This window comes from Salmo trutta, chromosome 16 (genome assembly GCF_901001165.1).
Source record: "Salmo trutta chromosome 16, fSalTru1.1, whole genome shotgun sequence".
Classification (NCBI taxonomy): Eukaryota; Metazoa; Chordata; class Actinopteri; order Salmoniformes; family Salmonidae; genus Salmo; species Salmo trutta.
In genome coordinates, this window is record NC_042972.1 from 34,419,065 (window position 1) to 34,446,329 (window position 27,265).

The window sequence follows — 27,265 nt, forward strand, 5'->3', positions numbered from 1 at the left end:
ATTCCTACGCCACCCGGAGCAACTCCTACGTTCGTTAGACAATACAAAATCCCGCTCGCAGCATACGCAGCAGTACAAGAGATTATCGATTCCTTATTAGCTAAACGGATAATCAGGGAATGTAACAGTACGTACAGTGCTCCCGTGTGGCCCGTTCTGAAACCAACGGGTAAATGGCGTCTTACCATTGACTATAGACAACTCAACAAACTGGTTCCGTTGTCTCGTTGGCCAATGACACAGCTCGACCAAGAGTTGCCAAAGGTGGCAAACGCCAAGTACTTCTCCACAGTCGACGTGGCAAATGGTTTCTGGACCATGACAGTCGACCCGCGTGACCAACACAAGTTGGCTTTCTCTTTCTCGAACAAGCTCTTCACGTTCAATCGTTGCCCATTCGGGTATGCGAACTCCCCCTCAGAGTTCAACATCTTCCTGCACAAGGCGATGCCAGACGCAGCCTCTAGGGGGACGATAATTTACGTGGACGACGTTCTCATGAGAAGTGAGACTTGGTCACATCACCTCAATGAAATGGACCACGTTCTCACCCAACTCGGGACTGCAGGGGCTAAGTTGGCCATCATGAAAGGGCAATGGTGCAGGACCAAGGTAAACTACGTTGGGCTTCTGGTGGGTGCCGAGGGCATCCTGCCACAGTCTAACCGAATCCAAGCAGTCCGCAACATCAAAACACCTACAAACCTTCACGAGGTGCGCAGCTTCTTGGGAGTATGTAATTACTCCCGTCAATTCATCGAAAACTACGCCGACTTGTCAAAACCGTTGACTCACCTTCTTCAGAAAGACACCCCATTCGTTTGGGATGTCACTCACAACGAAGCGGTGGCTTCCTTGAAAAACATGCTTTGCGAGGCACCCTGCCTGGTATACCCCAACAAAGACAAGACATTCTTTTTGGAAGTCGGTTTCTCAGAGCACTGCCTTAGCGCTGGGTTGTACCAAAAATACGACCAAGACAAACGTGTGGTTGCTTACGCGAGCAAAACACTCAACCCCGCCGAACACAAATACTCAGACTGCGAAAAAGCGCTGCTGTCGACAGTCTGGGCGATCAAACACTTCACCAGTTATGTCGGCGGACAAAAGGTGATCATAGAAACATGTCACCAGCCTGTGACTTTTCTGAAAAGCCAACGAATCCGTGAGGGTGCTGTACACAACAGCAGGATAGCGGCTTGGCTCATGACGCTGCAGAGCCATGATGTAGTAATCAACTACGCAAAAGCAAAGAACCTGCCTTTGGGCAGTGCTTTGGCGGTGTGTCAACACTGTAGTGACGATGAAACCGACTCCGGACCACCCCCGCGCGACATCGCTCCGCCATTGCCTTCGAACCATCACTATTTCGAAGAGAACGTGTGTCTCGACATGCCGATGGCATTTGTAGATGGCTGTTCTTACCGCCATCTAGACCACTTGCAAGCTGGGGTGGGATTGGTATGGCACAACGACATTCCGTGCAAACCACTTCAATTTCAGCTTGGCAACAAGACCAGCCAGTTTGCAGAAGTGGCTGGCGTGCTGATCACCCTGCAAACAGCGGTGAAACACGAATTGGCAGAACTGGCGATCTGCACCGACTCAAACTACGCGAGACTCACCTTCTTATGCCACTTGCCGTTTTGGAAACAAAAGCACATGACTACTTCAAGTGGTAAAGAGGTGAAAAACAAAGAGCTCATTCTAGCTTGTGATGACCTCATCACCAAACACGACATACAGGTGTATTGGAAGAAAGTCAAGGGACACTCCAAATCACCTGGTCGTGACAAACTTGGCAACGACCATGCTGACAGCATGGCGAAATCTGGTGCAATTCACGGCACCCCTTGGGTGTTTGCTGCTCGAGACGAAAAACCCACTGAGGAAGCTATGGTATCTGCGGTAACGCGTAGCCATGTAGCACCACGGAAAACGTCGTCGCACAAACATAATGTGTTGCTAACGCATTCATTCATGAATGGCGACCTGGTAGCAATGCAACACCAAGATGAGTGAGTCCCTCGCCACTTTGATGGCATTCCTGTCGGATCCTGTCAACCACCCAGTGTCCGAACTGGCTTTGGCAGGTTCACACGACTTGCGTTCGCTGTACGCAACTAAACAGCACCTCACACTTGTAGATGACCTATTGGTGTATGTTTCAGAAACCGACACCGCTCGAAGGTGGGTGGTTCCTAAAACACAGAGGGGGATAATGATAGCTCATGCCCACGACGAGCCATGTGGAGGCCATAGGGGGGTCAAGGCTACATGTGAAACATTGCGACAGGTGGCCCACTGGCCTCACATGGAACAAGACGTGGCACGATACGTGAGGGGGTGTCTAGTTTGCTGCCAGTTTCAACCCACCAAGCCACTTCACAGAGCACCGCTGCAACGCAAGGGTGTGTCTTACCCCTGGAGCTCGATCCAGATCGACTGGGTCGGCCCAGTTGCCAGGTCTGCCAGAGGCAACAAGTACCTCCTCACAGTGACTTGCGCATTCACAAAGTGGGTGGAGGGCCTGCCGGCGACTAATGACACAGCGGAAACCACTGCCGTTCTTTTGCTAAACCACGTTTTCAGTCGTTTCGGCCTGCCAGGAGAAACCGTGGACAGCGACAGAGGAACCCACTTTTCGGCAGCTGTAATGACCGAACTGTGGAAGCTCCTGGGAGTCAAAGCTAAACTCCACATCGCGTACCACCCTAGGAGCTCGGGGGGGGTAGAAAGGAGCAACCAATCAATTGTCAGAATCTTAAGGAAATATGTGGCAGCCAACCACAAAGATTGGGACCTCAAACTCCCATTGGTACTGATGGCAATCAGAGCCACACGCAACAGGTCTACGGGAATGACACCCTTTGAGATGATGACGGGCCGGCAAATGACCCTTCCACTGCATCTCCTGTACCAACCGGGAGATGTCGACGCAGCCACCACCTACACGGCTCATCAATACGTGACCGACTTGCGGAACCATCTCCAGACTACCTTTGCGTACGCTCAAGGACAATTGGAAAGAAGTGCAGAAGGTGACAAGACCTATTACGACAAAAAAGCCTCACACCAGGTGTTTGAGGTCGGAGATAAGGTGTGGTACTACATATACACCAAACCCGCGGGCGTTGCAACAAAGTTCCTGCCCCACACGAGATTGTGGTGAAGCTATCACCTGTAGCTTACCAGATCAAAATCAGCAAAGGTCAACAAAACGCCACATTAAAGTGGGTCCACCGGAACCAAATCAAGTTGTACACTCCCCCCATGGGAATAGAAGGGGTGCTTGCCAGCACCGAATAGATAAAAACCCTAGCAAAAACCCAGAGGTACTAAGAAAATTCTTAAGTACCCTCAGCTGATCCCTTCCAGGAGACCAGTACGTTGCACCTAATATCTTTTATTCTCTTCCCAGCTACCAGATATACATCTGTTGTCACTAGTGATATCGTCCTGCGCTGTACTGATTAAAAATAAGAAAAACAGAAAAATAGTTGTCAAAACAATTTTTGTTTACGAATACAAATAACTGAAATACTCCAACAATCTCTGATTATGCGTTTCTGTAGGATGGAGTTCCTTTGGATGATCCTGACACTCTGCGCCCTGGTCAAAACCAACCCAGCAGACGTAATCATGAACGGACCCCCTACGGGAATAGTTCTCCGCGACGATCCAGGACTCCTCATAACTAACTGCAGAGTACACACGCAGAGGGTATATGTCCGCCTAGATGCAGAGAATGTGTACCGCCAACACATTCCACCTGCGGCGCATTTGAGTTGGGCCGGGGCTGACTGGACCAGCCAGGCAATTAAGCACGCCCAGCTAGACACTGCCCATATGTTGGCCCAACTCCAAAAGTTCACAGTAACCCAGTCAGAACTAGCTGAGCCCAGGCGAGAAAAACGATTCGTCGGGGCGCTACTATCGATAGGGGCAGCCGTAGGGTCACTATTTGCCCTAGGTACCACTGCCGTCAACGCAGTCAGTCTAGCCACAGTCAAGAGGAATGTTAGGGAGATTACTGAAGAGATGCCACTTATCCAGCAGCAGATGAAGGCACAGGCCCTTAGGTTGCAACATGTGGGAAAGTCTCTCCAGGACACTATTCTGGTGGTCAACACACACGCTACTCTCCTGAACAAAACTATCCTGTCTGTAGGAAAGCTAGCAGAGGTCATGAACCATGACTATGCCCATGTCCAATTGGTTCGATTGTTACTGGAGGATTTTCTCAGTGAAGTTAGCTCTTCTATGGACCACTTGGCCATGAATAGAATCCCCTCATATCTAGTGCCCCTCTCAATGGTGCACGACATATTGACCTCAGCTACTTCAACCACACTAAGGCCGTTACAATCACATTTGGCCTATAGTCTGGGGTCGGCCATCCCAATACACGTTGATGTTGATCGTAATGAAGTGGGTTTTCTACTGACGCTGCCGGTTGTTGAACTGGAGAATATCTATAGATTGAAAACGGTTCTCAATGTAGGATTTTGGCGCGACAGTACCCACGTAAAGATTGCCACGCCCCCAGTTGTAGCTTACCAGGAAAACAACCCAGATTTCTATCTCACCCCTAACCTGCTAATGTGTACTCTAACCAAAGATGTCCACTACCTTTGTCCTAGCAAACCATTCGTCAGGGATAACACTGAGCGTCTTTGTGGTATTAAAGCTATCACCAGCGAAGAACGCTGTAGAGCCAAACTAACAGCCAGGGATGGGGCCACCACCACACAAGTGGAGGTGGTAGGGAACCGATGGTTGGTCAACACACCGTTCGCGTCCGCCACTATGACTTACGAACGCCATGACTCCATCACCCAATTAAACCTCCCCAACCAGACTGTTTTTGTTACGGTACCAGAGGGGGCGATTATTCACGTAGACGACCTCGCTCTATACCACCTTCCCGACGACCGGATAGACACAGAGATTGAAATGCCGGACGCTTTTGCTAAACGTTCCCTTGAGTTACCACAAGCCATTCAATACCAAATCCAGTACGAGGGACCCATGACTGTCGATCTTAGCGTACTGGATGAGGCACTGTTAGTCGACCCGACTGACTACAGACCAAAAGATTGGTCTGTCGCCCGCTCTTGGACGGTGCCGGACAGTATCCTGACTGTTACTATCATCCTTGGTCTCATTTCCCTTGGCGTGTGCACCTACTACGTACACAGGCGCACACGTGCAATGGAAGACCTAATGAGGTCTTATACTAGGATCACCCGTGGGACGGAAGCGATCCCGATTTTTGGAAAGGTGGCAATGGATCCGGAAACCCTCTTACAGGGCCCAGTCCCAGCCTCCTCTCCCGAACTCGCTAGGTCAGCCCAGTAATGTCCCTAATGTAAGCTTGGCCTTCAGGGGCCAAGTTTTTCCAAGTGCCTTAACTACCCACCTGCAAGTAGGATCAACCTAGACATGACATTAGAGACAATGCCATGATAGAGCTATTTAGCCAAGGCCTTGGACATATATAGAACATAGTCCATATTAGATGATTAAGGTGTGGTAGACATATTTTGTATACTTTTATGTTTTTATTCCAATTTTTCGTTTCATTACCTTTGACACTTAGGAAGCCTTAGAGCCAAGACACCGCTCCTTTGGGGAGGAAATGTAATGATGTATTGCCTGAGTGTTGTGCGTTATTAACGTCTGCCAAGTTACTGCCTAGGTCCACTAACCGGGATAACCGGACGACGGGCCGGAACACAGAGCCACTGCCAGACCTCCTTGATCCATTCTGGTGGTGATCCACAGCTTGCGGAAAGCCTACCAGGGGGAACCACTAAAGGGGGGGGGCTGCTCTGATGATCCACAGACCAGGACATCCGATGGTCATTCTTATGGTGGGTTGCAACATGCAGAATCATTCCAAGTTGAACCTACCAGAGGGGGACTGTCATGACTGTCCTGATCAGGTCAGGGTACAGGAGACCACCACCCTACAGATTATCTCCCAAAACCCCCAACAGAGGAGGAGAGATCTAGGGGTCTGAAGATGTGGGGGTTTTATGACACCTCATGCCCATAATACAGAGACATTCCTTTGTCCTAACAATGGAGAACTGGCCTCAGAACCTTAAACATGCAATAAAGGGACTTTGGAACAATGGTTTCCGTCAGCCACAATGGTGGTTATGACAAAAAGTGGAATATTAAAATGTATGTAACTTTTGTATTGGTCTTTAAAGGTTAAGAGATGACGTTATTATGAAAACATTGTACCTTTAAGAGTTTTCCCAGTATATGCCTGATGTTTATACATTGTACGCTGTTTGGAAAATATCCAAATCAAACAGAATGTTTTGATAAAGATGAAATGTGAAGTTAGTGTCTAAAATCGGATTTTTAGCCAAATCTAAGCCTTGCCCCCTGTACTTGGTCCGCCCAGAGAATCGCCCTAAAGGCTGTTACACCCACTTCTGACCCGAGGGTATAAGACAGGAGAGTGAAGAATTAACTTGGTAGACTATTGACCCCAAGCTGCAGCCAAGGTCTAACAAAGTCGACGAACCCCAAAACGAAACACAAGGTTGAAGACAAAGAAATATTTTTCTACACGAGCTACGGACGAGTAGCTGTGTCTAAGCGGGTGAATTCAAGCCGAACCACCCAGCCTCCACTCTCGATTGAATCGTGGTATCGACACCATTCGAGCCGAAGCTGTGAGCTCTGAGCTACAGAGCTGTCTGTCCTCAGAAGACCCCTTTCCGATCAAGGGTGAGGATCAGACCACTTAGCCAAGGACACTGACATCGTGAGGACAACCAGAGAGTTGCGCCGGAGAACTGCGTCATTTAGAAGCCTAAACGACCCACGCGGAGCTTCCCACCTGAGAACTACAACACGTAATTACATCATTATATTCTGACCCATAAGAGCGGCAGTTCGGGGCAAGGCTAATTTTAAATAAGCATGGCTGACAAATGAACCCAAATGTATATTTCTCTCGTGTACTTCCTTTCTTTCTCTCTCTTTAAAATCCCCATTTTGGGTAACAAGCGCCATAGTGTGTTGGCCCGTTATACTAAGTCCTAATCGATAGCTAGACTGTGTTTTGTGTATGTGCATTTTTATCATCATTTTAGCTTGCTAGTAAATAAATAATCAACTAAGATTGGTGTGGTAAATTCAGTGGTAAAGCCCGGGTCCGTGCAGATTCCCGGATTATACGACTTTCAGATTATGAGACTGTAGAGGAAATTGATTAATTTAGCGACTGTTGTAATCGATATTCTGATATCCTTTGAGTTAATTTGGGAAATAGAAACTCAATCAAAACAATGTTCCCATGGTGCCCCAGGTTAATGAGTTAATAATTGCTTGATTCATTGCTTAATTCATTTAATCACGTAATTATAAACCGTTAATCATTCGATGAGCAACAGTCGTCACATTAACTAATACAACGTCACGACACTGTTTTTTACATTTCTCTCCTCCACTTTCAGCCAGGAGAGATTGACATGCATATTATTAATATTAGCTCTCTGTGTACATCCAAGGGCAGCCATGCTGCCTTGTTTTGAGCCAATTGCAATTTTCCCAAGTCCTTTTTTGTGGCACCTGATCACATGACTGAATAGTAGTCAAGGTGCGACAAAACTAGGGCCTGTAGGACCTGCCTTGTTGATAGTGTTAAGAAGGCAGAGCATTGCTTTATTATAGACAGACTTCTCCCCATGTTAGCTACTACTGCATCAATATGTTTTGACCATGACAGTTTACAATCTTGGGTTACTCCAAGCAGTTTAGTCATCTCAACTTGATCAATTTCCACATGATTTATTACAAGATTTAGTTGAGGTTTAGGGTTTAGTGAGTGTTTTGTTCCAAATACAATGTGTTTAGTTTCAGAAATATTTAGGGATAACTTATTCCTTGCCACCCTCTCTGAAACTCACTGCAGCTCTTTGTTGAGTGTTGCAGTCATTTCAGTTGTTGTAGTAGCTGACGTGTATAGTGTTGAGTCATCGCACACATAGACACTCTGGCTTTACTCAAAGTCAGTGGCATGTCATTAGTAAAATTTGAAAAAAAGCAAGGGGCATAAACAGCTCCCCTGTGGAATTCCTGATTCTAACTGGATTATATTTGAGAGGCTTCCATTAAAGAACACCCTCAGTGTTCTGTTAGACAAGTAACACTTTATCCACATTGTAGCAGGGCTGTCACGGTAGTCGTAATGTAGAGACCAAAGCGCAGCGTGCTCATCATTATTTTATTTAAACGTGAACACGGAAAAAAAACAAGAAAAACAAAGAAGCGACAGAATGACAGTTTTGCTGGCTAAACTAACAGCAGTGCAAAGATAACTACCCACAAAGGGACAGGTGAAAAACAAGCTCCTTAAGTATGACTCTCAATCAGAAACAACGATGTACAGCTGTTCCTGATTGAGAGCCACACCAGGCCAACAAAGAAATACACAACATAGACAACCTAGAATACAAAACAAGAACATAAACCAAAAACCCCGGAACACATAAATACAACACCCCTCTTAGTACACACACACCTCGAACCATATAAAACAAATACCCCTCTACCTAAATACCTAGCCCAAACCACATGAAACAAACACCCCCTGCCACGTCCTGACCAAACTAAAATAACAAATAACCCCTTATACTGGTCAGAACGTGACAAGGGCGTGTAAAGCCATAACACATACGTTTTTCCAGCAGCAGACTATGATCGATAATGTCAAAAGCTGCACTGAAGTCGAACAAGACAGCCCCCACAATCGTTTATCATCAATTTCTCTCAGCCAATCAGTCATTTGTGTAAGTGCTGTGCTTGTTGAGTGTCCTTCCCATAAGCATGCTGAAATTCTGTTGTCAATTTGTTTACTGTGAAATAGCATTGTATATGGTCAAATACCATTTTTTCCAGAAGTTTACTAAGGGTTGGTAACAAGCTGATTGGTCGGCTATTTGAGCCAGTAAAGGGGGCTTTACTATTCTTGGGTAGCGGAATGACTTTAGCTTCTCTCCAGGCCTGAGGGCACACGCTCTCTAGTAGGCTTAAATTGAAGATGTGGCAAATAGGAGTGGCAATATCGTCTGCTATTACCCTCAGAAATGTTCCATCCAGATTGTCAGACCCCGATGGCTTGTCATTGTTGATAGACAACAATATTTTTCTTCCACACTGACTTTACGGTATTCAAAAGTACAATTCTTGTCTTTCATAATTTGGTCCAATATACTTGGATGTGTAGTGTCAGCGTTTGTTGCTGGCATGTCATCCCTAAGTTTGCTTATCTTGCCAATGAAAAAGTCATTAAATTAGTTGCAATATCAGTGGACTTTGTGATGAATGAGCCATCTGATTCAATCAATGAAGGAGCCGAGTTTACCTTTTTCCCCAAAATGTAATTTAAGGTGCCCCAAAGCTTTTTACTATCATTCTTTATATAATTTACCTTTGTTTCATAGTGTAGTTTATTTTTATTTAGTTTAGTCACATGATTTCTTAATTTGCAGTATGTTTGCCAATCATTTGGGCTGCCAGACTTAATTGCCATACCTTTTGTCTCATCCCTCTCAAACCTACAATTTTTCAATTCCTCATCAATCCAATGGGATTTAACAGTTTTTACAGTCATTTTCTTAATGGGTGCATGCTTATTAGTAACTGGAATAAGTCGTTTCATAAATGTGTAATTTGCAGCGTCTGGTTGCTCTTCATTACACACCACAGAACAGCAAATATTCTTCACATCATCAACATATGAATCACTACAAAACTTATTGTATGACCTCTTATACACTATATTAGTCCCAGCCTTTGGAACTTTGGTTTTCCTAGATATGGCTATAATATTGTGATCACAACATCCTATGGATTTGGATACTGCTTCAGAGCAAATTTCTGCAGCATTAGTAAAGACGTGATCAATACATGATGATTATTTAATTCCTGTGCTGTTTGTAACTACCCTGGTAGGTTGACTGACAACCTGATCCAGGTTGCAGGCACTGGTTACAGTGTGAATTCTTTTACTGAGTGGGCAGCTTGATGACAGCCAGTCAATATTTAAATCACCCAGAAAATATACTTCTCTGTTGATATCACATACATTGTCAAGCATTTCACACATATTGTCCAGATACTGACCGTTAGCACTTGGTAGTCTATAGCAGCTTCCCACAAGAATGGGCTTTAGGTGAGGCTGATGAACCTGTAGCCATATTACTTCAACAGTATTTGACATTAGATTGTCTCTAAGCTTTACTGGAATGTGGTTTTGAATATAGATCTCAACACCGCCTCCGTTGGCATTTCTGTCTTTTCGGTAGATGATGTTATAACCATGTATTGCTACCACTGTATCATCAAAGGTATTATCTAAGTGAGTTTCAGAGACATTCAGAATATGAATGTCATCTGTTACAAGCAAGTTATTGACCTCATGGACCTTGTTTCTTAGGCTACATATGTTAATATGTAGTATTTTATCACTTTTCTGGGTTGCTTGATTGTTTTTAATGCTTTACTGGGAAGCGTATCAGAGGTAGACTTACTCATGTTATTTACGTTGGAGCTGATAGTACAGGGTGAGCTGCATAAAGTGGTCTTCCTACTATTGCACACCACCTCAGTGCTAACAGTGTAACTCTGGTTTAAAGGCTCATGATTAATACTTACAAAATCTGTAAGATAAACAGATGTATTCGGTGCAATTAGGGGTACATAAATTAAATGACTTACATTGTGTTTGCCAATGCCCCTAAGATCATGTACATTTGATGCAGCATTATGACAACTCATTGGCACAATGGTAGGTACTGGACGGCTTCATAAAGCCTTCATAAAGACTACATAAATGTGTTACAAATCATCTATAACAGTATGTAATGCTTTATAAAGGGTTCATAAATGTGGCATAACTGTGTGACATAACCACCAATGTCAAATATGACAACCCACTATGTCAAATATGAACTTATAAATCATATTAAATTGAGGCTTCACAAAGCATTTAACCCTGTCATGCATCTTGGTAGAGCATTGCAACTCCAGGATATTGGGTTCGATTCATGGGACCACCCATATGGAATAATGTATTCATGCATGACTGTAAGTTGCTTTGGATAAAAGTTTCTGCTAAATTGTTTATATTATATATCAATAAAACATTTCTAGGATGGCCCAATCTCTTTCCCTCTTGGGTGAATAATGAATATTGGACCTGACCTCAACATCCCCCAAAATGCTGTGCTGCAGGATGCATACACTCTAAAGAGTAAAAAGCAACCAAACAACTTTGGTAGGGCCTTTGAAAATCCGTTTTTATTGTTTGCCTACTTCAGTTTTTTTCAACAACAAAAAAATCACACCTTTTTAATAAAAAACATTTGATTTTCTGTTTTTCACAACAGTGCTTAAACCACATCAGGGGATGACTTTTGAGGTCTGAGAAAAATCAAATAAACTTCGATTTTTAACTGTAGTTGCCCTTTAATTCAGTGAGCATGTTGTTTTCTGTAGTGCATTAAGCCATATGTGACGTGATTCGGAGTCCAATGGAATGGGTGGTGTAAAAGGGCAGCAATGCTCCGTATTAATCAGAGCCGCATGAAATAACACCATATCATATACATTTTATAGACCCTACTGAGTATTCCTGACAATACTTTTACTGTTTCACCCAGAATAGGTCTTGCTCTAAGCCAATATGTATTCCATATACAGTGATTTCCATTGGAGAGATTTATTTGACCTTGGGACATGTTTTAAAACCCACATGTAATGCAAATGTCACTTAATGTCACTGGCGTCGAAATGAGTAGACCAAGGCGCAGCGTGTATAGTGCTCATTTTTAAACTTTTAATGAAGACACTTGAACCAAAACAATAAAACGACCGACAACAGTTCCGTAAGGTACACACTGACAAAACGGAAAACAACTACCCACAAAACCCAAAGGAAAAACAGGCTGTCTAAGTATGGCTTCCAATCAGAGACAATGAAAGACACCTGCCTCTGATTGGAAACCATACCCGGCCAAAACATAGAAAACAAAACATAGAAATAGAAATCTAGAAAACCCCCACATATAAACAGAAAACCCAAAACCACCCAAAACAACCTCCTGTCACGCCCTGACCACTCTAGTATGGCAAATGACTTCTTACAAGGGTCAGGACGTGACACTTAAATATGAACAAATATGAATCATTGTTACTGTTTAGGCAATCATTTTTCATATATGGATCATTCTTGGGCTGCTGTAATATAAAAAATGTAAAAAAACTTTTTTTTACTAGAATAAATGCATTTTCTGAACGCCCCACAACACTAAGTACATATTAAACCTTCAAGAAAACATATTTTCCCACCTCAGGCATTAAAACGCTTTTATAAATTGTCAGTTTATGTCTGATTTGGACACCATTTATCTTCAACCCCGTCACAAACAATATGGAAGCTGTCTGAATATGATTATAAAAGATGTTTGGTATAAAATCAACATTTACCTAATGCACATGTCCCCCCCCAAACTAATTCAATTATTATAAATATAAAATGTTTGTAAAATCTCATCATGTTGCTATATTAAACCCTGAAATAGACACGTCAGCGGGCTCATCATTTAAATAAAAAAATGCTTTTAATTCAGAATTTTGACATAAATCTAATGTTCTTGGGATTGTCCTTAACATTTCAGACTGAGCTCAGAAAACATTCAATTCATATTTATTAACCTTTGCCATTTTATTTAACAAATATTGTCATGTGACGGGGTTGAGACTAGGGTGACAGGGTTGAATACTGTGACGGGGTTGAGACTAGGGTGACAGGGTTGAATACTGTGACGGGGTTGAGACTAGGGTGACAGGGTTGAATACTGTGACGGGGTTGAGACTAGGGTGACAGGGTTGAATACTGTGACGGGGTTGAGACTAGGGTGACAGGGTTGAATACTGTAACAGGGTTGAAGAGACACATCGGTTTCCATATAAACTAGTTTAGTTTACTATCAAAATCCCTCCGAGATTTACCCCAAAACATTGCATTTCATTGTATGCAACCATGTAACAAGGACAATAGATATATTTAGAATCATCTGGATTTTATTAACCAAACTGCAGTAAATATAGAAACAAATAAAAACACATCAGGCATTAGGGTAATTAATAACATTCAACAGGCTTCATCATAACATTTAACGAGGAGGTCAAAGAGAGAGAGGAAGCGGGAGAGCTTGAATCGGTTAAAAATATTGGGAAAAAGGGAGATGGTTTGTTAAAGAAGAATGGTAGAAAGTGTAAGCAGAAGGAGCTGGACGCCAGATCGAAGACAGGAGGAGAAATAGAATCGTCGGGGGTAGGTGTGGTGAAGTTCTGAGCCCAAGGCTTGCACCGAGGGTCAGGATAAAGATGAGTCTGTGACGGATGGAGTGAAATTTTTGGAAAAAGTGGACCCTTGCCTTTGTCTGATCCATTTGTCGTTTCAGGGTGGGTGAAAACAGAGTTGGGTGCTGTGGAATCGGTGAAGGTAACCAGAAGTGGTCTGGTGATAATTGTTTGTGTTTCTGATGGTCAAAGTGAGCAGGTGCTCCATGTTAAAGCGAATGGGGACAAGAGATGTGAATTGTTTTGCTCTCAAGAAAAGGGCTTAACTAAAAGGAGTGGTTACTGGGGTGGCGGTAAATGTAAAAGTTGACCAACTGAAGGGGAAGATTCCCAGTGTTTGTGATGCTCGTTGTTTGGTGTGATGCTCGTCGTTTGGTGCGATGTAGACAGGGTGGCGTGAGTGGTGAAACAATAGAGTCGTCTGTTCTTTTGAGTTTTGATGTTCAGTCTTTGCCCGACAAAGTGATGTTAGGATATATACGTTTTACCATACAAGCTTTTGTGCTGAATAAATTACATTGTTACAGGTGTCAAGCTTATGGGCATGTGGCAGCAGTGTGTAGGAGGGAGGCTCCTAGCTGTGAGAAGTGTGCAGAAGGGTATGAGACAAAGGAATGTATAGCATTGGGGAAAGTAGTGATATGTGTTAATTGTATGGATGCCCAGAGGTTTCCAGGGTTAGAGTAGTGCAGAAGCTGTCTTATACTGAGGCAGTATAGAAAGTGTGCTGGTGTCCCGTCCTTTCAGGCTGTTGGCCTGAGGTAGGACTAGATATATTTAAATCAAATGCACCACTTGTGCTTCCACTGGATTGAAAAAAACAAGCCAAGTAATCTTTATTTATTGTAATTTAAATTAGTTTGTAGTAAAGTGTTGAGTTAGATTACGTACTGTAGCTACTTCAATCAAATAAAATACCATTTTATTTGTCACAAGCGCCGAATACAACAAGTGTAGACTTTACCATGAAATGCTTACTTACAAGCCCTTATCCAACAATGCAGTTCATGAAATAGAGTTAAGAAAATATTGACTAAATAAACTAAAGTAAAAAATAAAAAGTAAAAAATAAAATTACATAACAATAACGAGGCTATATACAGGAGTCAATTTGAGGGGGTATAGGTTAGTCAAGGTAGTTTGTACATGTAGGTTGGGGTAAAGTGACAATGCATAGATAATAAACAGCGAGTAGAAGCAGCGTGAAAACAAATGGGGGGGGGTCAATGTAAATAGTCCAGGTGGCCCTTTAATTAATTGTTCAGCAGTCTTATAACTTGGAGGTAGAGTGTGCACTACCCTCTGTAGCACCTTACGGTCGGATGCCGATCAGTTGTCATACCAGGCAGTGATGCAACCGGTCAGGATGCTCTCGATGGTGCAGCTGTAGAACTTTGAGGATCTGGGGACCAATGCCAAATCTTTTCAGTCTCCTGAGGGGGAAAAGGTGTTGTCGTGCCCTCTTCACGACTGTCTTGGTGTGTTTGGACCATGATAGTTTGTTGGTGATGTGGACGCCAAGGAACTTGAAACTCTCAACACGCTCCACTACAGCACCCTCAATGTTAATGGGGGCCTGTTCGGCTCTCCTTTTCCGGTAGTCCACGATCATCTCCATGGTCTTGATCACATTGAGGGAGAGGTTATTGACCTCCCTATAAGCTGTCTCATCGTTGTCGGTGATCAGGCCTACCACTGTTGTGTCGTTAGCAAACTTAATGTTGGAGTTGGAGTAGTCCTTGACCACGACGTCGTGGGTGAACAGGGAGTACAGGAGGGATACTAAGCACACACCCCTGAGTGGCTCTGGTGTTGAGGATCAGCATGGCAGATGTGTTGTTGCCTACCCTTACCACCTGGGGGCGGCCTGTCAGGAAGTCCAGGATCCAGTTGCAGAGGGAAGTGTTTAGTCCCAGGGTCCTTAGCTTAGTGATAAGCTTAGTGGGCACTATGGTGTTGAACTTTGAACTGTAGTCAATAAATAGCATTCTCTCATAGGTCTTCCTTTTGTCCAGGTGGGAAAGGGCAGTGTGGAGTGCGATCGAGATTGTGTCATCTGTGGATCTGTTGGGATGGTTTGCGAATTGGAGTGGGTCTAGGGTTTCAGGAATGATGGTGGTGATGTGAGCCATGACCAGCCTTTCAAAGCACCTCATTGCTACCAACGGGAGTGCTACGCGGCAGTAGTCATTTAGGCAGGTTACATTTGCATTCTTGTGCACAGGGACTATGGTGGTCTGCTTGAAACATGTGGGTAATACAGACTCGGTCAGGGAAAGTTTGAAAATGTCAGTGAAGACACCAGTTGGTCCACACATGCTCTGAGTACACGCCTTGGCAATCCGTCTGGCCCACACTGCCTGCCCTTCAGGACACCTAAAGCACCCGATGTAACAGGAAGGCCAAAAAGATCCTCAAGGTCATCAACCACCCGAGCCACGGTCTGTTCACCCCGTTATCATCCAGAAAGCGAGGTCAGTACAGATGCGTCAAAGCTGGGACCGAGAGACTGAAAAACAGCTTCTGTCTCAAGGCCATCAGACTGTTAAATAGCCATCACTAGCTGGCTACCATCAGGTTACTCAGCCCTGCACCTTAGTGGCTGCTGCCCTATATACAGTGCCTTTCATAAGTATTCACTCCCCTTGCCGTTTTTCCTATTTTGTTACATTACAACCTGTAATTTAAATAGATTTTTGTTTGGATTTCATGTAGTGGATATACACAAAATAGCCAAATTCGTGAAGTGGAAAAAATTACTTGTTTAAAAAAAAAAGAAAAAAGAGAGAAAATGTAAAAGTGGTGCGTGCATATGTATTTACCCACTTTGCTATGAAGCCTCTAAATAAGATCTGGTGCAACCAATTACCTTCAGAAGTCACATAATTAGATAAATAAAGTCCACCTGTGTGCAATCTAAGTGTAACATGATCTGTCACATGATCTCAGTATATATACACCTGTTCTGAAAGGCCCCAGAGTCTGCAACACCACTGAGCAAGGGGCACCACTAGCAAACGGCACTATGAAGACCAAGGAGCTCTCCAAACAGGTCAGGGACAAAGTTGCGGAGAAGGACAGATCAGGGTTGGGTTATAAAACAATATCTGAAACTTTGAGCATCCCATGGAGCACCATTAAATCCATTATTAAAAAATGTAAAGAATATGACGCCACAACAAACCTGCCAAGAGAGGACCACCCACCAAAATGCATGGACCAGGCAAGGAGGGCATTAATCAGAGAGGCAACAAAGAGACCAAAGATAACCCTGAAGGAGTTGCAAAGCTCCACAGCGGAGATTGGAGTATCTGTCCATAGGACCCCTTTAAGCCGTACACTCCACAGAGCTGGGCTTTACGGAAGAGTGGACAGAAAAAAGCAATTGCTTAAAGACAAAAATAAGCAAACATGTTTCGTGTTCACCAAAAGGCATGTGGGAGACACCCCAAACATATGGAAGAGGGTATTCTGGTCAGATGAGACTAAAATTGAGCTTGTTGGCAAACCCAACACCTCTCATCACCCTGAGAACACCATCACGCTGTGGGGATGTTTTTCATCGGCAGGGACTTGGAAACTGGTCAGAATTGAAGGAATGATGGATGGTGCTAAATACAGGGAAATTCTTGAGGGAAACCAGTTTCAGTCTTCCAGAGATTTGAGACTGGGACAGAGGTTCATCTTCCAGCAGGACAATGACCCTAAGCATACTGCTAAAGCAACACTTGAATGGTTTAAGGCGAAACATTTATATGTCTTGGAATGGCCTAGTCAAAGCCCAGACCTCAATCCAATTGAGAATCTGTGGTATGACTTAAAGATTGCTGTACACCAGTGGAACCCATCCAACTTGAAGGAGCTGTTGCAGTTTTGCCTTGAAGAATGGGCTAAAATCCCAGTGGCAAGATGTGCCAAGCTTATAGAGACATACCCCAAGAGACTTGCAGCTGTACTTGCTGCAAAATGTGCTGTACAAAGTATTGACTTTGGGGGGGTGAATAGTTATGCACACTCACGTTTCAGTTTTCACTTATTTCTTGTTTGTTCCACAAACATATTTTTTTTTGCATGTGGTGTAAATGAAATTATACATACTCCCAAAGAAATCAATTTTAATTCCAGGTTGTAAGGCAACAAAATAGGAAAAATGCCAAGGGGAGTGAACACTTTCGCAAGCCACTGTACATAGACATGGAATCCCTAGCCGCTTTAATTGTCAGGGGTTTCGTCGTCGTCAGACGATATGGCGAAATCATCGTCGGAAAAGAAGGACCAATATGCAGCAGGACTGTGTTGGCTCATCTTGAACATTTATTAACTCAAAATGAGTACCAAAAACAACAAAACAAACTCACGATATTCTGACAGTCTTCTCAGGCTCATACATGCTAGACAAAGAACAATCTCCCACAAATGACAAACACAAACACGCCCTAATATATGGGACTCTCAATCAAAGGCAAAACACCTGCCTTCAATTGAGAATCCCAACCCCAATTAACCAACCATAGAAACACACTCACTAGACTACACATAGAAATACATAAACATAGACCATAAACCAAAAACCCGGAAATACTAAATCAAACGCCCTTTTACCAAAACACCACCCCGAACCACATAAAACAAATACCCTCTGCCACGTCCTGACCAAACTACAATGAAAATTAACCCTTATACTGGCCAGGACGTGACAGTAACCCCCCCCCTAAAGGTGCTAACCCCGGGAGCACCTTAAGAAAAACAAAAACCCCAAACAACAACAAAAATCCCCCTAAACTAAAGGGAGGGAAGGGAGGGTGGCTGCCGTCACCGACGGCACTTGTGCTACACCCCCCCTCCCCAACCCACCTATGCAGGTGGTGGTTCAGGCTCCGGCCTATTGTCCTCCAGAGTGCCGATCCCGATCAGCCTCGGACCGTAGGCAGACTCCCCTTGCTCTGGATCCTGGGCAGACCTCCTCTCCACCCTGTATACAGACTCATTAATTGAACAGTTAATCATTTTAAGTTCTGGATTGTCAGGCTTACTCAGTTCAGGGTTGCTGCTCGACTCCCTTGGTTCTTCGTAATCGGCAGACTCTGGGCCGATGGGCCACTCTGGCAGCTCCGGGCAGTCTGGCCGCTCTGGCAGCTCCGGGCAGTCTGGCCGCTCTGGCAGCTCCGGCAGTCTGGCCGCTCTGGCAGCTCCGGGCAGTCTGGCCGCTCCGGGCAGTCTGGCCGCTCTGGCATCTCCGGGCAGTCTGGCCGCTCTGGCATCTCCGGGCAGTCTGGCCGCTCTGGCATCTCCGGGCAGTCTGGCGGCTCTGGCATCTCCGGGCAGTCTGGCGGCTCTGGCGACTCTTGACTGACGGATGGCTCTGGCGACTCTTGACTGACGGGCGGCTCTTGACTGACGGGCGGCTCTGGCGACTCTTGACTGACGGGCGGCTCTGGCGACTCTTGACTGATGGGCGGCTCTGGCTACTCTTGACTGACGGGCGGCTCTTGCGACTCTTGACTGACGGGCGGCTCTGGCGACTCTTGACTGACGGGCGGCTCTGGCGACTCTTGACTGACGGGCGGCTCTGGCGACTCTTGACTGACGGGCGGCTCTGGCGACTCTTGACTGATGGGCAGCTCTAGCGACGTCGGACTGGGATGACGCACTTGAAGCCTGGTGCGTGGTGCTGGTACTGGACGTACCAGACTGGGAACACGCACCTCCAGGCTAGTGTGGGGAGCGGGAACAGGACGAGTCGGACTGGGCTGACGCACTTCCGGGTCCGCACGAGAGACAGGGACTGGAAACACCGGGCTATGGAGGCGCACAGGCGGTCTTGATCTTACCTCCTGCACAACCCGTCCTGGCTGGATGGAACTAGTAGCCCTGTACGAGCGGGGTGCTCGTACAGGGCGGACTGGGCTGTGCAGGGGCCTGATGGTTGCCGTGCGTAGAGCGGGAGTTGGGTAGCCTGGTCCTAGGAGGTGTACCGGCGACCAGATGCGCTGCGCAGGCATCCTCCTACCAGGCTGGATGCCCACTCTAGCACGGCACCTGCGAGGGGCTGGAATAATGCGCACCGGACTGTGTGTGCGTATGGGTGAGAGTGTGCACCTCAGCGAAACATGGCGCCCTCCACCTCATACGCTCCTCCATATAACCACGGGTAGCTGGCTTCTGGCTCTTCCTTGGCCTAGCCAAACTACCCGTGTGCCCCCCCCAAAAAAAAATATTGGGGGTGCCTCTCGTGCTTCAACGCCAGTCGTGTTCCTCGGTAACGTTCCCGGTCCTTACCAGTTTTTTTCCATGGGCCCTCTCCGGCCATAACTTGCTCCCATGTCCATTTCTCCCTTTTGCTGAATTCAAAATCCCTCTGCTCCTTCCTCTGCTGCTTGGTCCTGGTTTGGTGGGAGATTCTGTCAGGGGTTTCGTCGTCGTCAGACGATATGGCAAAATCATCATCGGAAAAGAAGGACCAATATGCAGCAGGACTGTGTTGGCTCATCTTGAACATTTATTAACTCAAAATGAATACCAAAAACAACAAAACAAACTCACGATATTCTGACAGTCTTCTCAGGCTCATACATGCTAGACAAAGAACAATCTCCCACAAATGACAAACACACCCTAATATATGGGACTCTCAATCAAAGGCAAAGGGAAAACACCTGCCTTCAATTGAGAATCCCATCCCCAATTAACCAACCATAGAAACACACTCACTAGACTACACATAGAAATACATAAACATAGACCATAAACCAAAAACCCGGAAATACTAAATCAAACGCCCTTTTACCAAAACACCACCCCGAACCACATAAAACAAATACCCTCTGCCACGTCCTGACCAAACTACAATGAAAATTAACCCTTATACTGGCCAGGACGTGACATTAATAATGGAACACTAGTCACTTTAATAATGTTTACATACTGCTTTACTCATCGCATATGTATATACTGTATTCTATTATACTGTATTTTAGTCAATGCCACTCCGACATTGCTTTTCCTAATATTTATATATTTCTTAATTCCATTCATTTAATTTGAGATTTGTGTGTATTGTTGTGAATTTTTTGATATTACTGCTCTGTTGGAGATAGGAACACTTCGTTACACCCACAATAACATCTGCTAAATATGTGTATGTGATCAATAACATTTGATTTGATTTGAAAGTGCAGTGTCTGGTTGCTCCTTATTACATGCCACAGACCAATAAATATTCTTTACATCTACAACATAGGAATCACTACAAAACTTATTGAATTACCTCTTATACACTATATTAGGCCCAGCTTTTGGAATGTTGGTTTTCCTAGATATGGCTACTATATTGTGATCACTACATCCGATGGATCTGGATACTGCCTTCAAGCAAATTTCTGCAGCATTAGTAAAGACGTGATCAATACATGTTGATGATTTCATTCCTGTGCTGTTTGTAACTACCCTGGTAGGTTGACTGATAACCTGAACCATGTTGCAGTTTGAAGCTTTTTCTTGAGTGAGCAGCTTGATGAAAGCCAGTCAATATTTAATCACCCAGAAAATATACCTGTTATGAATGACCGAAGGTGTCTCAAATAGGTTATTAAGGTAAGTGTTTTTTGTTGTAACATTGTCCCCAGGCTATTGCTCACACAGCACATATAAGCCTGGGATATCAGCCATTCAAAGTTGGCCTTAGTGGGCGTGTCCATAGAATTCTATAGGAGTGACCTTAGTGAGTAAAGTATTTCTCATCATCACTACTTAACACAGTCAAAAAGTCCTAATTATTGCTTAACCCTGGCCATTTCCATAATTTATCTTCTTAAGTTAAAATTAGATTTTAAACCTAACCAATGAAGTCCAAGTTTGATGTATTGTTCCACCAGACATTTTGCGCATTTGGGCGGACGCGTCTGAGATTAGGTGTAATGTGACTTACATGACATCACTTTAGAGCATATGCCGTCCTTCAGCACAACATGTCATCCTTTATAAAGCACATGTTTATATCATATTCATCATAGTGGGTTATGTCACATTTGACATTTGTAATTGTGTCACACAGTTATTCCAAATGTATGAACCCTTTATAAAGCATGACATACTGTTATAGATGCTTTGTAAAACATTCACGTAGTGTTGATGAAGGCATAATGAAGTGCTTTATAAAGCTTTATAAGCTGAACGTCATTTAAAGAGGAACCGGTATTTAAAAAAAAAAAAAAAGACCTCACCAATTATACTCACTTAAAATATGTTTGTTTGTCTTTGAAATTATCATACCATTGTTGCTCTCTCTCTGTCTCTCTGTCGCACTCTCTCTGTCTCTCTGTCGCGCTCTCTCTGTCTCTCTCTGTCGCTGTCTCTGTCGCTGTCTCTCTCTCGCTTTCTGTCTCTCTGTCTCTCTCTCTCTCTCTCTCGCTGTCTCTCTGGCTCTCTCGCTGTCTCTCTGTCTCTCTCTCGCTGTCTCTCTGGCTCTCTCTTGCTGTCTCTGTCTCTCTCTCGCTGTCTCTGTCTCTGTCTCTCTCGCTGTCTCTGTCACGCTCTCTCTCGCTGTCTCTCGCTGTCTCTCGCTGTCTGTCGCGCTCTCTGTCGCGCTCTCTGTCTCTCTCGCTGTCTCTCTCGCTGTCTCTCTCGCTGTTTCTGTCTCTCTCTCTCTCCCTGTCTCGCTGTCTCTGTCTCTCTGGCTGCCTGTCTCGCTCTCGCTTTCTGTCTCTCTGTCTCTCTCTCGCTGTCTCAGTCTCACTCCCTGTCTCTCTGTCTCTCTCGCTGTCTCTCTGTCTCTCTCGCTGTCTCTGTCTCTCTGTCTCTCTGTCTCGCTGTATCTCTGGCTCTCTCGCTGTCTCTCTGGCTCTCTCGCAGTCTCTCTGGCTCTCTCTCGCTGTCTCTGTCTCTCTCTCGCTGTCTCTGTTTCTGTCTCTCTCGCTGTTTCTGTCTCGCTGTCTCTCTCTCTGTCTCTCTCGTTGTCTCTCTGTCTCTCTCTCGCTGTCTCTGTCTCTCTCTCGCTGTCTCTCTCGCTGTTTCTGTCTCGCTGTCTCGCTGTCTCTCTCGCTGTCTCTCTCGCTGTCTCTCTCGCTGTCTCTCTTTCGCTGTCTCTCTGTCTCTCTCTTGCTGTCTCTGTCTCTCTGTCTCTCTCTTGCTGTCTCTGTCTCTCTCTCTGTCTCTCTCGCTGTTTCTGTCTCGCTGTCTCTCTCTCTGTCTCTCTGTCTCTCTCTCGCTGTCTCTGTCTCTCTCTCGCTGTCTCTGTCGCTGTTTCTGTCTCGCTGTCTCTCTCGCTGTCTCTGTCATGCTCTCTCTCACTGTCTCTCGCTGTCTGTCGTGCTCTCTGTCTCTCTCGCTGTCTCTCTCGCTGTCTCTCTCGCTGTTTCTGTCTCTCTGGCTGTCTGTCTCTCTCTCTCTCGCTGTCTCTCTCTCGCTGTCTCAGTCTCTCTGTCTCTGTCTCGCTGTCTGTCTCTGGCTGTCTCTCTGGCTTTCTCTCTTGCTGCCTCTCTGGCTGTCTCTGTCTCTCTGGCTGTCTCTGTCTCTCTGGCTGTCTCTGCCTCTTTTTCTCTTACTCTCTCAGTCTCTCACTCTCTCTCTGTGTTGCTGTCTCTCAGTCTCTCTCACTTTTTCGCTCTCTGTGTCTCTGTGTCTCTCTAGTTGTCTCGCTCTCTCTCTCTCGCCGTCTCTCTCTCTCGCCATCTCTCTCTCTCGCCGTCTCTCTCTCTCTCGCCGTCTCTCTCTCTCTCGCCGTCTCTCTCGCCGTTTCTCTCTCTCGCCGTCTCTCTCTCTCGCCGTCTCTCTCTCTCGCCGTCTCTCTCTCTCTCGCCGTCTCTCTCTCTCTCGCCGTCTCTCTCTCTCTCTCTCGCTGTCTCTCTCTCTGCTTGTCTATGTGTGTGTGTGTGTATGTCCCCACCTCTTTCTATGTAACAAGGTCAGATAGGCTGGTTGACTTGAGTGAATGTGATCAGGCTAAGTGTGTGTGACCATATCAGTGTGTCCTCGGTCGCTCTCGCCGTATCTCTATCTCTCTGAATGGGCCATTTTACTCTATTCTCCCCGGCAGTCAAAAGCCCTGGGGTGGGCTTACACACGCAAACACACACACACACAGTAGTGACATGCGCTATTTCGAATGTCACTTTAACCGTGACAAGAGAGCTGTCGACCGACCTCCTATATCAAAGAGAGGGATCTGTCTCTGTCTCTCAGTCTCTCTCGCTTTTTCTCTTACTCTCTCTCTGTGTTGCTGTCTCTCAGTCTCTCTCACCTTTTCTCTTTCTGTGTCTCAGTCTCTCAGTCTCTCTCACTTTTTCTCTTTCTGTGTCTCTGTGTCTTAGTCTGTCAGTCTCTTTCGCTTTTTCTCTTTCTGTGTCTCTCTCTCTCGGTGTCTCGCTCTCTCGCTGTCTCTCTCTCTTGCTGTCTCTCTCTCTCTCGCTGTCTCTCTCTCTCTCGCTGTCTCTCTCTCTCGCTCTCTCGTTGTCTCGCTGTCTCTCTCTCTGCTTGTCTATGTGTGTGTGTGTGTGTGTGTGTCCCCACCTCTTTCTATGTAACTGTCACGTCCTGACCATAGTAAGTTGTTATTTTCTATGGTAGAGTAGGTCAGGGCGTGACAGGGGGTGTTTGTCTGTTTTTGTATTTCTATGTTTAGTTTCTAGTTTTGTATTTCTGGATTAGTTTTGTTTGGCATGACCTCCAATTAGAGGCAACCGGTTGTCGTTGTCTCTAATTGGAGGCCATATTTAAGTTGATGTTTGTCTCACTGGTGTTTTGTGGGTGATTAATTTTGTGAGTAGTGTATGCCTGCTCTGCGTCACGGCTTTCTTATTTTGTATTCCAAGTTTATTGTTTATAGCATTAGTTTCACGATTGAAATAAAGATGTGGAACTACGATCATGCTGCGTATTGGTCCGATCCTTCCGAAAGCCCTGACAGTAACGAGGTCAGATAGCCTGATCACATTCACTCAAGTCAACCAGCCTAAGTGTGTGTGCCCATATCAGTGTGTCCTCGGTCGCTCTCGCCGTATCTCTATCTCTCTGTATGGGCCATTTTACTCTATTCTCCCCGGCAGTCAAAAGCCCTGGGGTGGGCTTACACACAAACACACACACACACAGTAGTGACATGCGCTATTTCGAATGTCACTTTAACCGTGACAAGAGAGCTGTGGACCAGCTTCCTATATCAAAGAGAGGGATTTTTCTCTCCTCTCCTCTATCTTTCTCTTCACCCTTTTTTATTTCCCCCCTTTCCTTTCTGTGACACTTTTAATGCTACATCATGCAATCATTCAGATAGATGATCTCACGCTTACAGTGAAACCCAGGGGCTCTAGTGAGCCTTTGTTAGGGAAGAACTACTTAAACACACACACATTCATTTTCTCTTGCATACATACTGCTTATCCACTTAACCAATCTCTCTCTTTATCATTCTCTCTCTCGGGTTCTCTCTCTCGTGCTCAGGGTTGTCTGCATGGCAACGACTCGTGTCGTGTCCTGGGATGTGCGTGACTGGAGAGAGGTGAATTAGCACAGTGACACAGTTTGGTCACAGAGAGACGAGTCCCACACACACACACACACACACACACACACACACACACACACACACACACACACACACACACACACACACACATCAGCTCTCTACTACAGCCACTACTGCTACTACAAAGCACTAGGATGATGTCTTGACTACAGACAAATGGAGAGATTCATGAGATAAGCATCTAAAACATAACAAAACTCTGTGTGTGTGTTTGCCACTAGCCGTCAATGCCTTCTTCGCAGGTGAGTGTGTTTCCTTCAGGCAGTAAACAGGTACTGTAAACAGGTACGTAGATGAGTGGAGACGTGTGTGTGTGTGTGTGTGTGTGTGTGTGTGTGTGTGTGTGTGTGTGTGAAACAAGACAGGTGAACCAGTGTTCCGTGCCTCGTTCGTTTGGCACATTATGCCGACAGAACGCTTTTAGCGTTTAATTATCCAGCGCCTGTGATTAATCGTTTTTAATTACCATAACCCTGGCAACCTAAAATATGCACAGGTCCCTAAATGAAGTCAGTCCATCAGAGAAAATAAACAAAACAAAAATATAAGCAAGACAAGGAATGAAAAAAAATACTTGAGGTATCTTTCATGACTCACCACAGCTTATCATCTTAAAAATTGAAAGGTTATTCAGGACTATGAGCGATTCAACCTAACCATAGCTGGACTAGTGATTATGGGTTTGAAAGAACTTGAACCACACAGAAAATGTCCAAGGCTGAACATTCACCATAAACACACAGATAAGGTAAAGTAAAGTAAGATTAAATAAAAACTGCAGGACAGTAACATAATGTAAAACAAGAGAGCCAAATATGTCCCTAATTCAGAGTGTGACTCACCGATGCAGGACTCCCTGTGCTCCTCAAACCCTGCGCTGCATATACACCTCCCGATGGGCACCAGCCACTCCCCCTCAGCGCTGCAGTACATCTTGGGCGTGTCTCTCTCTTCGGCGTGGTCAACACACTGACCCCTGACCTCCACCAGGGAGGAGGAGTCAGCGCCAGTCACCACGTCAGTGAACACCGCCAGGTTGCGGCCCACGCCTGAGCAGCGCTTGTAGTACACCCTGACCGAGGTCAGGGCGATGCACGCCCCGATGTCCTGGAAGGCCAGGTAGAAGCCTCGTCTAGTGAGGGGACCCACACCTCGCACCTGGGAGGAGACAATGGACATTACATCACACTAATCTATCTCAAAACGTTTCAGTAAATGTGGATTGGGAGCAAAGTCTGGTGTTGCACTGTGAAAGACACTCATTTCAGCACCAAGCACATCGCTGGAACACTGCTCACTCAAAACATGAAAGGCATATTCAAATAAGTTAGCATACTTCTGTGTTGAGTTTGAGTCTCCTGACTCCCAAGTCCACTCCAGTAAAGCTCTCATCAGCAGCGATGGTATCGATCTTGGTGAACTGGGTCTCTCTGATGGTCGTGCCTACAGCTCGGTCAGACTCATAGTAGTACAGGTTAAATGTCTCCTGCTCATCATAACACACACAAAGAAATGAACAAAGACAGAGCTGTCAATAGTCTGTGTTGATCTTTGAAGCAAACCACGTACTTATCTTCATCTCTCTTTCTCCCTCCCGTCCTCCCTCGTCCCACATTCCCAACCACTCTCTCCTATCCCTTGTACCTTGCAGGTTCCCAGGACTCCAGGCATGCTGTTACAGTCCCGGAGGGTGAACTTGACCTCAATGTAGATCCTCCTGGCTCCGTCACGAGGGATCCAGCCTGTCCTCAGCCAGTTGTTCTGACTGGGACTCATCACATTACACACCTGGTACGTGTGGATGGGACTGAAATACTCATCCATCTCATTTATAGCATCCCACTGCAAGAGATGGAGAGATAGAGGGAGGAGGATAAGGGGAAAAGAGAGAGAGAAAATTGAATGGAGGAAAGGGTTAAGGGAATAAAGTTAGTCAGTAAGGGGGAAAGAGACGGTTCTACGCAAACAAAAGGTGGTGAATGATTATCCAAGGTTTCCAAAATACATTTGGTGTCACATGTTCCTTAACTGCTCTCACAGAATGTTTTTTGTCTAATTACAGAAAACAGTACAGGCTAAGTAACATCATAGGGTTAGTCATACAGATCTGCTACAGTAACAGCATTCTTACATTCACAACACCCATTAATAACCACTGATACACATGATCATAACCCCTTTTACAACAGAATACTGCTTTAATTAGTCTCTTAGTATGGTTACACACTCCCTCAATGTGTCAGGCATAAAGACTTCATTCATTCTGCCAAGTGTACAAGTGTCTGGAGACAGACCTCTATACGACAGGCATATACTATATCAGTTGAAAATCTGTTCTAAGTGACTCGA

At 45.2% G+C, this 27,265-nt stretch overlaps 1 protein-coding gene across 3 annotated transcripts in view; it reads right to left on the reverse strand.

Annotated features, from left to right (window-relative positions):
- The window catches only part of LOC115150642 (ephrin type-A receptor 8-like), a 180,111-nt gene that overhangs the window by 54,623 nt on the left and 98,223 nt on the right, over positions 1-27,265 (reverse strand). For all 3 annotated transcript variants that reach the window (XM_029694133.1, XM_029694132.1, XM_029694134.1), the window contains exons 3-5: positions 26,561-26,758; positions 26,253-26,402; positions 25,759-26,074 (exon numbers count right to left, since the gene is read on the reverse strand). In XM_029694133.1, the coding sequence (XP_029549993.1) occupies positions 25,759-26,074; positions 26,253-26,402; positions 26,561-26,758 (664 nt within the window). The remainder of the gene's footprint in view (positions 1-25,758; positions 26,075-26,252; positions 26,403-26,560; positions 26,759-27,265) is intronic.